This window comes from Nerophis lumbriciformis, linkage group LG05 (genome assembly GCF_033978685.3).
Source record: "Nerophis lumbriciformis linkage group LG05, RoL_Nlum_v2.1, whole genome shotgun sequence".
NCBI classification, from domain to species: Eukaryota; Metazoa; Chordata; class Actinopteri; order Syngnathiformes; family Syngnathidae; genus Nerophis; species Nerophis lumbriciformis.
In genome coordinates, this window is record NC_084552.2 from 47,399,132 (window position 1) to 47,414,192 (window position 15,061).

A 15,061-nucleotide genomic window follows, 5' to 3' on the forward strand; every position below is an offset into this window, starting at 1 on the left:
TTGTAAGTAATGTAGTAGTAGTGATACTGTACAAGTAATATATGTAAGTAATGTAGTAGTAGTGATATTGTACAAGTAATATATTGTAAGTAATGTAGTAGTAGTGATATTGTACAAGTCATATATTGTAAGTAATGTAGTAGCAGTGATATTGTACAAGTAATATAGTGTAAGTAATGTACAAGTACAAGTAACATAATTGAAGTAATGTCACTCTCACGAAATTTGGAGAAAACTAAATATATGCTTTTTTGTAACTGTAAAAAATAAACATACAGGTGAAACTGATGTTTAATGATGTAACAATTGAAAGAGTGCATGCAAACAAATTCCTTGGCATTGCACTTGACCACAAACGTTGCTGTAAAACTCATGTAAGCTGTACAAAGAGTTCATAAAGTGAAAAGTAAATTGCTACCTGGGATGTTGTATAAATTATACTTGGAAAGAGAGGGAAGGTAAGGAGGCAACATACATTTAAAATAATCCAAGTCTTGAAACTACGCTTAAAAGTATGTGCAAGATTGTTTGTATTGCCTCGACTCGAGAATGAATGAGAAGTAACTTGGGAGTAGTGACATTGTACAAGTAATATATTGTAAGTAATGTAGTAGTAGTGATATTTTACAAGTAATATATTGTAAGTAATGTAATAGTAGTGACATTGTACAAGTAATATATTGTAAGTAATGTAGTAGTAGTGACATCATACAGTGATGTATTGTAATATAGTACTAGTGACATTGTGCAATATATTGTAAGTAATGTAGTAGTAGTGACATCATACAGTGATGTATTGTAATATAGTACTAGTGACATTGTGCAATATATTGTAAGTAATGTAGTAATAGTGACATTGTACAATATAACGTAAGTAATGTAGTAGTAATGACATTGTACAAGTAATATATTATGATAATGTACTAGCAGTGATATTGTGCTAGTAATATATTGTAAGTAATGTAGTATAGTCATGATATTTTACAAGTAATATATTGTTAGTAATGTAGTAGTAGTAGTAGTGGTATTGTACAGTGATATATTGTAAGTAATGTAGTAGCAGTAATATTGTGCTAGTAATATATTGTAAGTAATGTAGTAGTAGTGATATTTTACAAGTAATATATTGTAAGTAATGTAGTAGTAGTGACATTGTACAGTGATATAGTGTAAGTCATGTAGTTGTAATGACATTGTACAATATATTGTAAGTAATGTAGTAGTAGTGATATTGTACAATATATTGTAAGTAATGTAGTAATAGTGATATTGTACAATATATTGTAAGTAATGTAGTAGTAGTGATATTGTACAATATATTACAAGTAATGTCGTAGTAGTGGTGATATTGTTTAAGTAATATATTGCAACACAATATATCCTTGGAGAAGTTGTCTGTTCAATGTGAAACAATTACACAAAAATAAAAAGGCATGTTTTGTTACAAAAATGTCCATGTTTTCCATTTTTTAAGGACTGCCACTATCTGTTAAATGCAAACAATATCCATCGCTAGAGACAACAGGCTAACGTGGTATGAATTGTCCATTTTTGGGCATCCTGATCATTCTCTCCTGTGATGTCTGCAGGTTTACAGGTGGTTCTGAACTCCATCATCAAAGCCATGGTTCCTCTGCTTCACATCGCCCTGCTGGTCCTCTTCGTCATAATCATCTACGCTATCATCGGCCTGGAGCTCTTCATGGGCAAGATGCACAAGACCTGTGTCCACGGGCACACAGGTACACGCTCTCACGATTAGCGTCCTATTAATGCCACTTAAAGCCGTCGCGTCCGTTAAATATTAATGCCAACGTTTATGCTCCTGGGTATGAAGGATTTTAGCAATAATGGCAACAGAGCTTTGCCATAAATGATTGAGCCAATTTTATATAAAGGAGCCCCCAGGTGGAAGTGGACTAGAGTGTTGTTATAGTGATGGTATCGGTCCCCAGAGAGGCATTAGCGCTCCACTGGGTAAGCGCCAGCGAAATACTCTCCTGCGCTATACATCAAGCCCCGCTCCCTTCTCAATGTCCCAACAATGACTGATCAGTCTTCTGCCTCTTCCTGTGTTCAACATCTCAGGCACGAGAGCAGAGGAAAAACCAGCACCCTGCGCCCCCGACGGCGCTTATGGCCGCCACTGCAACCACAACGGTACCAAGTGTGAAATGGGCTGGGAGGGCCCCAACGACGGCATCACCAACTTCGACAACTTTGCCTTCGCCATGCTGACCGTGTTCCAGTGCATCACCATGGAGGGCTGGACCGACGTGCTGTACTGGGTGAGCCGGGCACCGCAGCAGTGGGCGTCCTCTGTGGTGCCCTACATGCATACATGCATTACGCCATGAAGACACATACAGTACTTAGCTTTTTGGCAGGAGTGTGCGTGTGCGTGCGTGCGTGTGTGTGTGTGTGTGTGTGTGTGTGTGTGTGTGTGTGTGTGTGTGTGCGTGCGTGCGTGCGTGCATGCGTGTGCGCGCGCGCGCTCTACACCCCCTTTGCTAACACGCTGTTTTCTTCCACCTGTCACACACAACCGGTCACAAAAATACCTTAAATGCTCCCAGAGGCTGTTCTAGTCGCCAAATTAGCGCCAGGTCAAAAAAAACAATTGCTTGTGGCTGTAGGCAACCTCCTGATGAATTCCACAAAATCGTAGTGTAGTGAAGTTTTATCCCAAGTGGCCAGCATCCAGCAACTTTATCTAGCTCTTTAAAATGTTGTTGGCGGTACGCTTTTTGTACAGTTGTTTACAATGCTTTTAATGCTGGCTCAGCAGTTTGTTGTAAAGTTCTACCGCCATTGCAACATTGGGTCTGTCCCCGCTCAGCTGTTGTAATCAATCATTCTTAAATACAGACATTTAGCAGCCTCTTTGCATCCTTGCGCTTGTACTAAATTAGTTAATGAACAAGAGCATTAACGACAGCGGTGTCCAAAGCGCAACATTTTCGGCCCACAGCTACTTTTTTATTACCCTAGACATATTCTAAAAATGTAATAAATAAATTATTATTGAGTCATGTAAGACACTAACTGCTAAGAAAAGCTAACAAACAATGTTTTTTTCCAAATAGTTCAGCTTATACTGAATTGTTTTTAGCATATTTATATATTAGCATACTATTATGTTGGATCCACTATGGACTGGACTCTCACAATATTATGTCAGACCCACTCAACATCCATTGCATTCGGTCTCCCCTAGAGGGGGGGGTTACCCACATATGCGGTCCTCTCCAAGGTTTCTCATAGTCATTCACATGGACGTCCCACTGGTGTGAGATTTTCCTTGCCCTTATGTGGGCTCTGTACCGAGGATGTCGTTGTGGCTTGTGCAGCCCTTTGAGACACTTGTGATTTAGGGCTATATAAATAAACATTGATTGATTGATTGATATTTAATGTACAAAATGTATCAAAGTGGCCCTCAAATATTTTCCTTTTTCAGTATGGGGCCCTCAATGAAAAAAATTCGGACACCCAATAACAATGCTCACTTTTTAATGGCACAGCTATTAATCAAGCAATATCAGCTTGTGATTATGATATCATGCTATGGAATGGTTAATTTTTTATCAAACACACTTGTTAAGTTACAATGAGGAACAATGGTTTTTTTTACATTTTTCACAGTTCTGAAAAGGAGTAGGAAGAAGCAAAGTTAATATTTAATCCACAGCTCAGTGTCTATTAGTCCTGACAATTCATTACATGTTAACAGTTTGTTCACAGAGTTATAAAATACACTCAACAATTACAAAAAGAAGAAAACATAAGGATGCAAAAAAATATTAGAATTCTATAAAAGCGATTACAAAAAGGATTCAAATAAATTATTGATTATAAATCTCGAAATCAATCCACCCATCCATCCATTTTCTACCGCTTGTCCCTTTTGGGGTCGCGGGGGGTCGCTGGAGCCTATCTCAGCTGCATTCGGGCGGAAGGCGGGGTACACCCTGGACAAGTCGCCACCTCACCGCAGGGCCTAAATCTCGAAATGTTAAAAATAAATTAGACAGGCAAGGACATTGAGTGATGTGTAAATGACGCTTCAGTGAGTGTATGGCACATGCAACAGCTGTATTGACACTGTCTTTTGTAAAGTCGCCATCTGCTGGATTTAAAAAGGTTACTGTATTTGACCTGCAAATAAAATTATAGTAATTAGGATTGTTTTGTTTTTTGAAACAACTGCAAAAAATAATGTGAAAGGAGTGAAAATGGATGGATGGATAGTTTCTTGAACATTCGCTCAATTTGGCGCTATGAGATCAAAACGATCCCACACTTTAGAATGTTTCCCGTTTCTCAGTTCCATTTATATTGATGATGACAACATAAATCAAAGTCAAACACGACTTTCCTACGACTTTTTTTTTAGTACAAACTGTCACTTGTTGTCACTGAAAGAAGCTTCCTGGTCATTTGTTTTGGTTCTTCACAGTCAAACGAGACAGCAGTTGTATCGGTCACATGTTTTTTTTTCTTAAAGTGATTCATCGAGGTACACACTCCTTGTGTTTCATAATGCATCAGTATCGTTAGACACCCCTACTACTAAGAAGAATAAGAAGATCTTTACTATCACACGTACATTGTATGTACAGCCAAATGTAGTCTCTACATTTGACCCATCCTCTCTTGAAGAGCACTGAGCAGCCATTATATAGTGCCCAGGGACAGTATCTGGCTTCTCGGTCGGTGAAGCTTCCTTGTGGGCACTGTGGGCGTAGTGTCCTGCCCAAGGACACGACGGCAGTGACTAGGATGGCGGAAGCCACGCCGTCCCGTTCCTAAATCTAAATAACGTTGACTTTTATTTTGAATCATTTTCAACCTTTATGAACCCGTCACACCTGCTTCTCTTTATAACATGCACTACTCTTTTCGTCTTCTGTTTCCCCCATCTTAACCCACCAACTATTTCTATTAACCCTGTCATATATATCTATCTCTATATATCTATATCTCTATCTGTCTCTCAGATGCAGGATGCTATGGGCTATGAGCTGCCGTGGGTCTATTTTGTCTCTCTCGTCATCTTCGGCTCCTTTTTCGTCCTCAATCTGGTTCTGGGGGTGTTGAGTGGGTAAGAGCTTCATGCTGTTTTTTTTTGGAGTGTGTGTGTGTGTGTGTGTGTGTGTGTGTGTGTGTGTGTGTGTGTGTGTGTTCTGGCAATGCTTACTTAAAGGGGACATCGCTCTGTTTACACAGTCACCTTTAGGGGACCTCTGACGCTATGGGGACAAAAAAACAGGTCCCCAAAATGGAAACCTTTTTAAATGATAGTCAGATCTATTCTATATCCTTCTATAAATGGTAGTTGGAGTTGCAGACAACTCCATTACTGCTAAATAGCAGTTTTCAGTAATGTCACAGAAGATGCAGGATTTGCTTTAACATTTAAGTGGTGAAACTTCCTATAAGAGGGCAGCTGTAGTGCTGTATTCTGAGGATCATGTCATATTTAATCTGAACTTCTTCTTTTTTTTTAATGGTCCTCAGTAGTCACGTACAAATTTGTGTGAATTATGCAAAATTATTTAAATTTGGTCCACATATTAACTATTTTTCCCCAGGGTCCCCAGTAAGAATGATCAGCACATTACTTCATCAATCCAGAGATTTAAAGACGTGTATGAGCTAACTGGGCAGTGGCCATTTTACCTCATTTTTTTATGCCTCCACAACCTGTAGAAAGGGTGGTCTCCACAAGTGATGATCAAAAACTTGGTCCCCATTCCAAATGATAACCAGTGTGTGTGTGTGTGTGTGTGTGTGTGTGTGTGTGTGTGTGTGTGTGTGTGTGTTGTCTTAAATGCAGCGCCATCATCACATGATGCTGTAAGTCGTTCTGGCTGCAATATAGTAACTCTTAATGTTGAAAAGCAGCAGATTAAAACTACATTCACATTGCAGGGTCAGGTGTCCAATTCGGATATTCTTGTCAAATCCGACCTTTTTAGTGGCCGTTCAAACTACAAAAAAAAGTGACTTCTAAAAAAAAAAAAATACAATCTGATCGGCATGGGTACATGACGTCATGACGTCAAACGCAGTGCAATGTTTACAGAAGTAAACATGGCATGGCTTCGACACCAGTCTGTCTCAGTACTGGCGCATTTGTGGGAATTTCAAGGATTTTGAGCAATCAAAGTCAACATTTTTTTAACCGAATTATTGGACATAGAAGATTAAGAAAGTTTTACGGGATATTTTGCTTTGATGTCTGCTTGTCGAGCGTGTCTGTGGGCAAACAGTCGGATACAGGAGTGATGGAACTTTCACGTGAGTTCCTTAAACATTCTTTTCACCTGTTTTTTGATCCGTTGTCAAATATTTATTTTGTCTTTTTTGTCGAATAATTATGATGCTCACACGCTCTTTGATTACTTTTTGGGCGGATGGATGCGACCTGAGCGCAGTAGCGTTCAAATCAAGGCCGCATCACATATACAGTACAGGCCAACAGTTTGGACACACCGTCTCATTCAATGGGTTTTCTTTATTTTCATGACTATTTACATTGTAGATTGTCACTGAAGGCATACAAAATATGAATTTACACATGTGGAGTTATGTACTTAACAAAAAAAGGTGAAATAACTGAAAACATGTTTTATATTCTAGTTTCTTCAAAATAGCCACCCTTTGCTCTGATTACTGTTTTGCACACTCTTGGCATTCTCTCGATGAGCTTCAAAAGGTAGTCGCCTGAAATAGTTGTAACTTCACAGGTGTCATAGTTTTGATGCCTTCAGTGACAATCTACAATGTAAATAGTCATGAAAATAAAGAAAACGCATTGAAATGTGAAGGTGTGTCCAAACATTTGGCCTGTACTGTACATCCAAATGTATATCCATATTCAAAAGAGGCCTGGGTCAGATATGGAAAATTCAGAATTGCACTGTTTACACCAGGGGTCTCAAACTCAATTTACCTGGGGGCCACTGGATGCAGAAACTGGGTGAGGCTGGGCCGCAAGAAAAGATTTCTTAAAAAAATCTAACATGCACTTTTTAATGAATTCACCTTCTTTGAATGGCTTTCCCGCCCTAGCAACATACTTGCCAACCCTCCCGATTTTTCCGGGAAACTCCCAAATTTCAGTGCCCCTCCCAACAATCTCCCGGGGCAATCATTCTCCCGAATTTCTCCCGATTTTCACCCGGACAACAGTATTAAGGGCGTGCCATGATGGCACTGCCTTTAGCGTCCGCTTTTTCACCATACAAACAGTGCCGGCCCAGTCACATGTTGTATGAGGCTTCTGCAGACACACATAAGTGACTGCAAGACATACTTGGTCAACAGCCATACAGGTCACACTGAGGGTGGCCATATAAACAACTTTAACACTCTTACAAATATGCGCCACACTATGAAGCCACACCAAACAAGAATGACAAACACATTTTGGGAGAACATTCGCACCGTAACACAACATAAACACAACAGAACAAATACCCAGAACACCTTGCAGCCCTAACTCGGGGCGGGGCGGTTTGGTGGTAGCGGGCGGGGGTATATTGTAGCCCGGAAGAGTTAGGGCTGCATGGGATTCTGGGTATTTGTTCTGTTGTGTTTATGTTGTGTTACGGTGCGGATGTTCTCCCGAAATGTGTTTGTCATTCTTGTTTGGTGTGGGTTCACAGTGTGGCGCATATTTGTAACAGTGTTAAAGTTGTTTATACGGCCACCCTCAGTGTGAACTGTGTGGCTGTTGATCAAATATGTCTTGCAGTCGCTTACGTGTGTCTACAGAAGCCAAATACAACATGTGACTGGGCTGGCACGCTGTTTGTACAGGCTGTAGAGAATGCTAAAGGCAGTGTCGTCACGACACGCCCTTAATATTGTATGACGCTGTCAAGCGCCATTCTTATAAAACTCGCGGGCCGCACTAACATTACATTTTCATATTAAGGTGCGGGCTGCAAAATAATGCCCGCGGGCCGCGTGTTTGAAACCCCTGGTTTACATGGATATGAAAAAATCTGATACAAAATCGGTATTGACTTGCAGTGTGAACAAGGCCTAAGTGGGGTCACTTGTAAATACAAGTGCGCACACACACACGCTTGCTTGCATATGAAAGAAGCTGTAGCGTAGCCATCTGTTTCGTCCATGTCATCCGAGCGCAAGAGGCCATCACAGCCTGTTTGCGATGGACAGATGGGCACACACCAACACACGCACGTTAGCATCTACACAGTCACCCACTTGTAAAGCAGGCCAGTTGTTTGGAGTCCACATTAGAAAGTTCACCTGAGGTTAGCAGAGGACCCTTCAAGTGTTTCCATAAGTGGGTGCTTTGCCAAGAACAAGCACCGCCCGAATGATTTATTCACCCCTCGGGTCAGCCGTGTTGCTCAAACGCGAAGAAAAAGTTGCTCGGAAAAGAAAACAGTCTGGAAGAATTATTTTTAGTTGTCGTATCAAAAAGGTTGCCCCTTTTAAGGACACTATACAAGCAATGTTTAAAAGATAAAGTATAGCATAAAGTGCTGAGGAGGATATTTTTTAATGTATGTTATTATTATCATAATAGATACAACAGCACACTAGACTTGACATATTTACATTGAACTAACTTATTGTGTCTTTTTTTCATCTGATTATTTCTAACTCCAAAATAATATTAAGAAATAATCAAAATAATCATCTTCAAGATCATTTCAAACCTGTTTTCAAGACAAAAACAAACAAACAATGAATTTTTTAAAAAAAGGAGCAGGAAGCTTTGCTCAGATGACGTTCTTCCTAAAACCAAACATATTAACATTATTCCTTTTATATAATTACCTGGTCATTAATAAACTACAAAGTACAACACATAATCACCTGATTCACAACAACAATCACAAGAATACACCAACTAATTTCACTATTTGAAGAAAATAAATTATATTATCAAAACATTTTATGTATCCTCTTCATAAAATTGCGATGGCTTGGGAGTGCAAAATACTTTTATATTTCATTTAGAGACAACAAAAAAACTAAAGGGAACAAAATGTACATACACATAGACCAAAATGCGTAAAAACTTACAATTACAAAAATTACAGTGTTGTTATTTTGTTTTCTATAATTGTAATTTGTTTACGTACAACATATAAAATAAATATACAGTATGAATATGTACTAATGAACTCGTATGGCTGCCATAAGTGAGGACAGCAGTAACGTTGGGTTCAGGCCAGGAAGTTCTTGCTGTTATGGGTGTCTAACTATAGCGCCTCCTCTCCTCAGTCTTTCATTAAGCTAGCAATTAGTTGACGTGAACTTCCAGCTCCAAGAATTCATCCTTCCCTCCAGTACAGAAATGCTCATGTTCCCGTTCAGCATCTAACCTCCTTCCTCCCCTTCTAACGCTCCTTTGTCCCCCCCAGGTGAATGACGCAGTAGGGTACAAGTGGCCGTGGGTGTATTTTGTCACCTTAATCATCATTGGATCCTTCTTTGTGCTTAACTTGGTTCTCGGGGTATTGAGCGGGTAAGGGGCTGGGGTTTAAAGGGCATTTGAGACTAACCCCTCCCTTTTCAACCTGACTGCTTAGCACTTCCTGCTACCTTATATGGTAATGCTGCTTTAACTACACTCCTTAACATCTTCACCAGCTGATGAACAGCCTGTTTCACTCTAAAAGTGACTCATTATGCAAAACCAACTTTTCTTACCTATTGGTACTTGTTTTTGTGTAATTGGGATCTGCATAAGTCCAGAAAATTTGAAATCAAACCATGTAGGCATGTCGGAGATATTTATAAAAAAATCTTGCCTTCGCTTATTCTTCTCTTTGCCCTATTAGTGACGTTTTTCCCAATTGTGACGTCAGCGGATACCTCCATATATGGTAGAAATTTAACCAAAGTTCTTTGTACGAGTCAGCCATTGTTAAAGTTAAAAGTTAAAGTACCAATGATTGTCACACACACACTAGGTGTGGCAAAATGTGTCCTCTGCATTTGACCCATACCCTTGTTCATCCCCTGGGAGGTGAGGGGAGCAGTGGGCAGCAGTGGTGCCGCGCCCGGAAATCATTTTTGGTGATTGTAGTCTGCGCTGTAGTTATTAATAAGCTGCTTCTTTTTCACAATCCTCTTGTTGTAGAGCAGACTGGCTCGTACATGCACATGCATCCTCCGCTGTTGCCATTTCTAATACAAAGTAACGTATAGTTGTAACTTACATGTCTCAGTAGACTTTATAAAAATGTGGTTCCCCTTGAAAGCAACATCCACAAAAACACATGTTTGAAAATAAATATATTTTTACACAAACCTAATCGTTTGCCTTCAAAGAGGCCCTATCAGGGGCTATAATAAGTTTATTTTTGTAAATACACCACAAAATATAAAGTTGCGTAGATGTTGAATTTGCATTCTCCTCCTCTTTGCTCACATCCCCCTTTAAACACAGAGCTTTTAGACACGCGCAACTTGTAACAAAACCCTTCACAAAGTCTTCTTGAGCTCCATGTAAGTGAGTGCTGATTTAAAAGAAATTGTCCACATAGAGATGGGTACCTTCTGCCAATTCCCGGTACCTGGGAATCGATACCGTTACTACTGGTATTTTCGGTACTTGCATGTTTTCATGTGTTAATAAATGTTATTCAGTTTAATAATCAAATATATTCTTTATGTAACATGTAACAGTGATGTGACAATGATAATTGTGCTATCTCGTTGTTATATTTAGTTTTTTTTACACTTTTTAATATAACTTGCAAGTATTATGGAATAAACGTTTCATGCAGTTGCAATTCCACAACGTTAGATAGCAGTAGTGTATAGACTACAGTGTGTTGCTGTAGTCAGGAAGTAGTCTTTGCCATAAAGTTGAATGTGCCAGTCCTGTCTTTTGTTGAGTCCTACAAAGTATTTATATTGTAGGTATTGTACGTATCACACACCAGGTGTATGATTGTAAAGTCTATCTTAGCTATAGTTGTCATTAACAAAGGTGAAGGTGTTAAAATCGCCATTTAAAATGACTAATGCTAATTGGTAACATGTCTCTGCCATATCCAATGTAAGTTAGCATCAAGCTTGCGCATTTTCAAAAAGTGAAAACTTACTGTACTTTTGAGCGCCTTCTTCTCGATTTGTTGGCATAAAAAATTTAACATTACGTCTAGGCGGTCCTGTTTAGTCCGCATGACTGCCTGTTTCCACGCCAAGTGCTTGAGCCGGTTCCAAGTCTGCAACAGGACGTGACGTTTTGTGCAACAAAGACATACAAACGCCATCGTTTGATTTTATGTGAATTGCTACTCGGCAATACCGGCATTTATAAGAGTAGAAAATACGGTACCCGTCCCCATGTGCACGTCACCCTACATGTAATATATCACTGTACTGACGGACAAAGGCGTGATAATGTGCGACCAAGGCAGCATTTTCAGTCTTCTGATTGGCCTGTCAATGTGTTTTAATGATGACAGAAATGTTAGGAGACTCTTTTTAACACGAAGTGAGAAAAATTTGCGTTTTTGACAAATCCTAGTTTGCAAGAATCTCTTTTTTCATCTCCTTCTACATCTTCTTTTGGCATTTTGATACGCTTTGATGATCTACTATCTACAATCCACCTGTGCAAAATGCAAATACTGGTTATCTCCCGCCCCCTTAGTTTCTAAAATGTTGTCAAAGAGCTCGAGGTGTGTTGTCCGTGGGACTCTTTGTCTGACTCTAATGACTAATGATGCTGTTAGCGCGCTACACAGCCTGACCTTTTACCAACTGCTTCATGGCGCTCTCAGACAGACTGGCGGGATAATTTATGGCCGAGCAGGAATCGGAGCAAGGGAGCGACATGTTGGAAACAATACAAGAAGTGACGGGACGAAGGACGTGTCCAAGCGAGACTCTGTGTCTGTCTCTTGTGTTCATCCTCACTCTGACAAACACGCCCGGTTAGTGACCCGCACAACCAGTTGGCAAACAGAAGACACGGAGTTCGACCGTGCACGATGACCTCGGGTCAGTTCGGGAAGAAAAGCTGTGGTATTGACGCTATAACTGGAATGTTCAGGTTGTCTTAGAAAACATTTCGCCTCGCATTAGCGCAGATAAGAAAGATTAAGGTGTTTTACGGTTTATTGTTTACTGTTTATTGTTTTAAAGTTAAAGTACCACTGATAGTCACACACACACTAGGTGTGGTGAAATTACCCTCTGCATTTGACCCATCCCCTTGTTCCACCCCCTGGGAGGTGAGGGGAGCAGTAAGCAGCAGCGGTGGCTGTGCTCGAGAATCATTTTGGTGATTTAACCCCCAATTCCAACCCTTGATGCTGAGTGCCAAGCAGGGAGGTAATGGCTCCCATTTTTATAGTCTTTGGTATGACTCGGCTGGGGTTTGAACTCGCGACCTACCCATCTCAGGGCGGACACTCTAACCACAAGGCCACTGAGGGGGCACCATTTTGCACCAGAGTGAAACCATTTTGGTTTGGGGGGGCTTCACTTCAGGGGATAAACACTTAGCTGGCACTAACTTCTTGGAGTGTTTCTCCCAGATTGGCAATCTATCTGTAGCGGTGTAGGCGTGGCCAGCCCGGGTTTGATTCCCGGGCTCGGGGTCTTTTCGGTGTGAAGTTTGCAATTTCTCCCACAGACTGCATGGGTTCTCTTCGGGTACTCTGGCTTCCTCTCACCTCCAAAGACATGCACCTGGGGATAAGCTGATTGGCAACTCTAAAATTGGCCCTAATTAGTTTTACGGTGAATTCTTGGCAACCACAGCTGCCAGTATTTTACCATAACTTCTATAGTTTTTTGTAAAAAGGGTTAACAATATATCAGATTTTTTTATAGCAACTCACCGTAAGCAAAAACAGTTATGATCTTTAAAATAAACGGATTCAACATACTGTAATGTCCTATACAGTATATTTTTTACAGTGAATTCCTGGCAACCACAGCTGCCGATATTTTACCGTGAATTTTACAGATTTTTTTTACAGTGTAATCTATGAGTTTGAAGCAATGAAGCCTTCTAACACAACTGTAACAGCCTAATAGAAAGGTTAAAAGGAAAAGCAGCCCCCGTCTGTTTCCCCAATTTGCACACTAACACTTTTTTATCAGGTTTTCCTTCCTTCCTATTCAAAGTTTCACCCCAATGCTAATTTGTACACACAAGACTTTCACCTGGGATGTTTTTTTCCTCTCTCCATCCTCTTTCCAGAGAGTTCTCCAAGGAGCGAGAGAAGGCCAAGGCTCGCGGTGACTTCCAGAAACTCAGAGAAAAACAGCAGCTGGAGGAGGATCTCAAGGTAAACTGCACTTTAAAGGAAAACGGCTCTTTTTTTAAGTTTTGCTCATCATTCACAATCTTTATGTGGGACAAGAACACATTATTTCCCTTTTCTGTGCGTTCTAGTTTAGAGGTCTTTAACAGGGGGTTGTGATATTTTTTAATACAAATTTTCACAAAAGTAACTGTCTTTAATGCATATTAATATTAACACTGTAATGAACATACAGTATAAATATGGGAATTGCTTCAGAAGTGCAGCATGGATGAAGAACACGGTCGCTTGTGTGTGAATGAGTCAGAAAGCTGTGCTCACTTCTTCAAATCAGATTGCTTTAACACAGGGGTGTCAAAGTCAAGGCCCGCGGACCAGATCCGGCCCGCAAAGTAATTATCTATGGCTCCCGGGATGACATTTGATTAGTATTAGAACCGGCCTGCTGCTGTTTTGCACGCACCAATACTCCATCAGTGTTGGCGCTAGGAATTTTCAAAATGGGGTCCCAAGGGCCCCATCAAGTCATAAAAATGGGGTCCCTCAATACATTTTTGGGGTCCCACTTTTTTGTAACCGTTTTGAAAACAAATGATAAATGTATGCATTATCCTGTTATATCTCACATTCTATATTGTGTTTTGGAAAAAGGTTGTCATAAACGTTACTTAATTCATTAAAAAAAAAAAAGAATACAATAGAAAACACATTTTTATGCATATGTATCAGTATATTATAAACATTCATTGACTTTCTTCTTTCCTTCATGAATCTAAACTTTACTTTTTTTCGATATTTTTATTGTAATATTTTCAGAATGTGTTTGTTATATTTTTGGCCAAAGTAAGACAAAGCAAACAATCTGAAGTTGTCTTTCAGAAGTGTTTTAGAAAGTATCCAGTAACAAACGTGTCCGTATCATTCAACTTACTGCATCATGAGCTTAACTTCATGAATTATTGTGGCCAAAAAACGATTACCATTCGACTTCAACTTAAAGACAGCATAAGTCCATTCCAGGCGGTTAATAATAAATAGGTTAGTGTTTTTCATACTTACCATTGTTCTCTGTTTGACTAATTTCACTTGATCAAACCTTTTCTAAAAGTCCACTAAACAAAAATGGAAGCAATATTGATATCGGCCAATACTCAAAGCTCCAATATTGGTATCCTATCTTGAGTGAAAAGGTGGTATTAGGACACCCCTACTATTCAGAACGCAGAGAAAAGAGAAAGACCTGTTCATAAGGATTGTGAATGACAGTTAAATGACAAAAAAGTGCAGTTTTCCTTCATGTACTTTTATAATCCAGCGTTAAAGCGATGTTCTTGTGTGTGTTTGAGTGTAGGGCTACTTAGACTGGATCACTCAGGCTGAAGACATCGACCCAGAGAACGAAGAGGAGGGTCTGGATGATGACAAACCTAGAAACTGTGAGTTCTTCCTGGTTGCTGTGGTTCAAGTCTTTGGGGTTTAGTCCAACAATAGATGTTGAACTAGTTCAGAGCGCCGCTGAGGCCCAGGCACCATGGAGGAGCCCCCAGTGCTTTAACTCTGATAAAGACGACTCGTGTACGTTAATAGACCACGCTCCATTGTGCTTCTGTTGTTCTGGAGTCCAGCGTTACTTTTTTTTCCCTCGCAGCGTTAAGACATCTGACTCTGCAGGCTTTTACAATAAGTGTTTGAGGTGACACTGAAGGCAACTGCAGCATCTTCACGCCGCCAGCAACCTCTAAGACTGACAGAGGCAATAAAAAGAAATGTATTACTTG

At 40.0% G+C, this 15,061-nt stretch overlaps 1 protein-coding gene across 4 annotated transcripts in view; it reads left to right on the forward strand.

Moving 5' to 3' along the window:
- Positions 1–15,061, forward strand: part of cacna1c (calcium channel, voltage-dependent, L type, alpha 1C subunit) — a 261,395-nt gene that overhangs the window by 173,233 nt on the left and 73,101 nt on the right. For all 4 annotated transcript variants that reach the window (XM_061959443.2, XM_061959444.2, XM_061959445.2 and 1 more), the window contains exons 6-10: positions 1,590–1,742; positions 2,089–2,288; positions 5,001–5,104; positions 13,220–13,307; positions 14,635–14,719. In XM_061959443.2, coding sequence (XP_061815427.1) covers positions 1,590–1,742; positions 2,089–2,288; positions 5,001–5,104; positions 13,220–13,307; positions 14,635–14,719 — 630 coding nt within the window. The remainder of the gene's footprint in view (positions 1–1,589; positions 1,743–2,088; positions 2,289–5,000; positions 5,105–13,219; positions 13,308–14,634; positions 14,720–15,061) is intronic.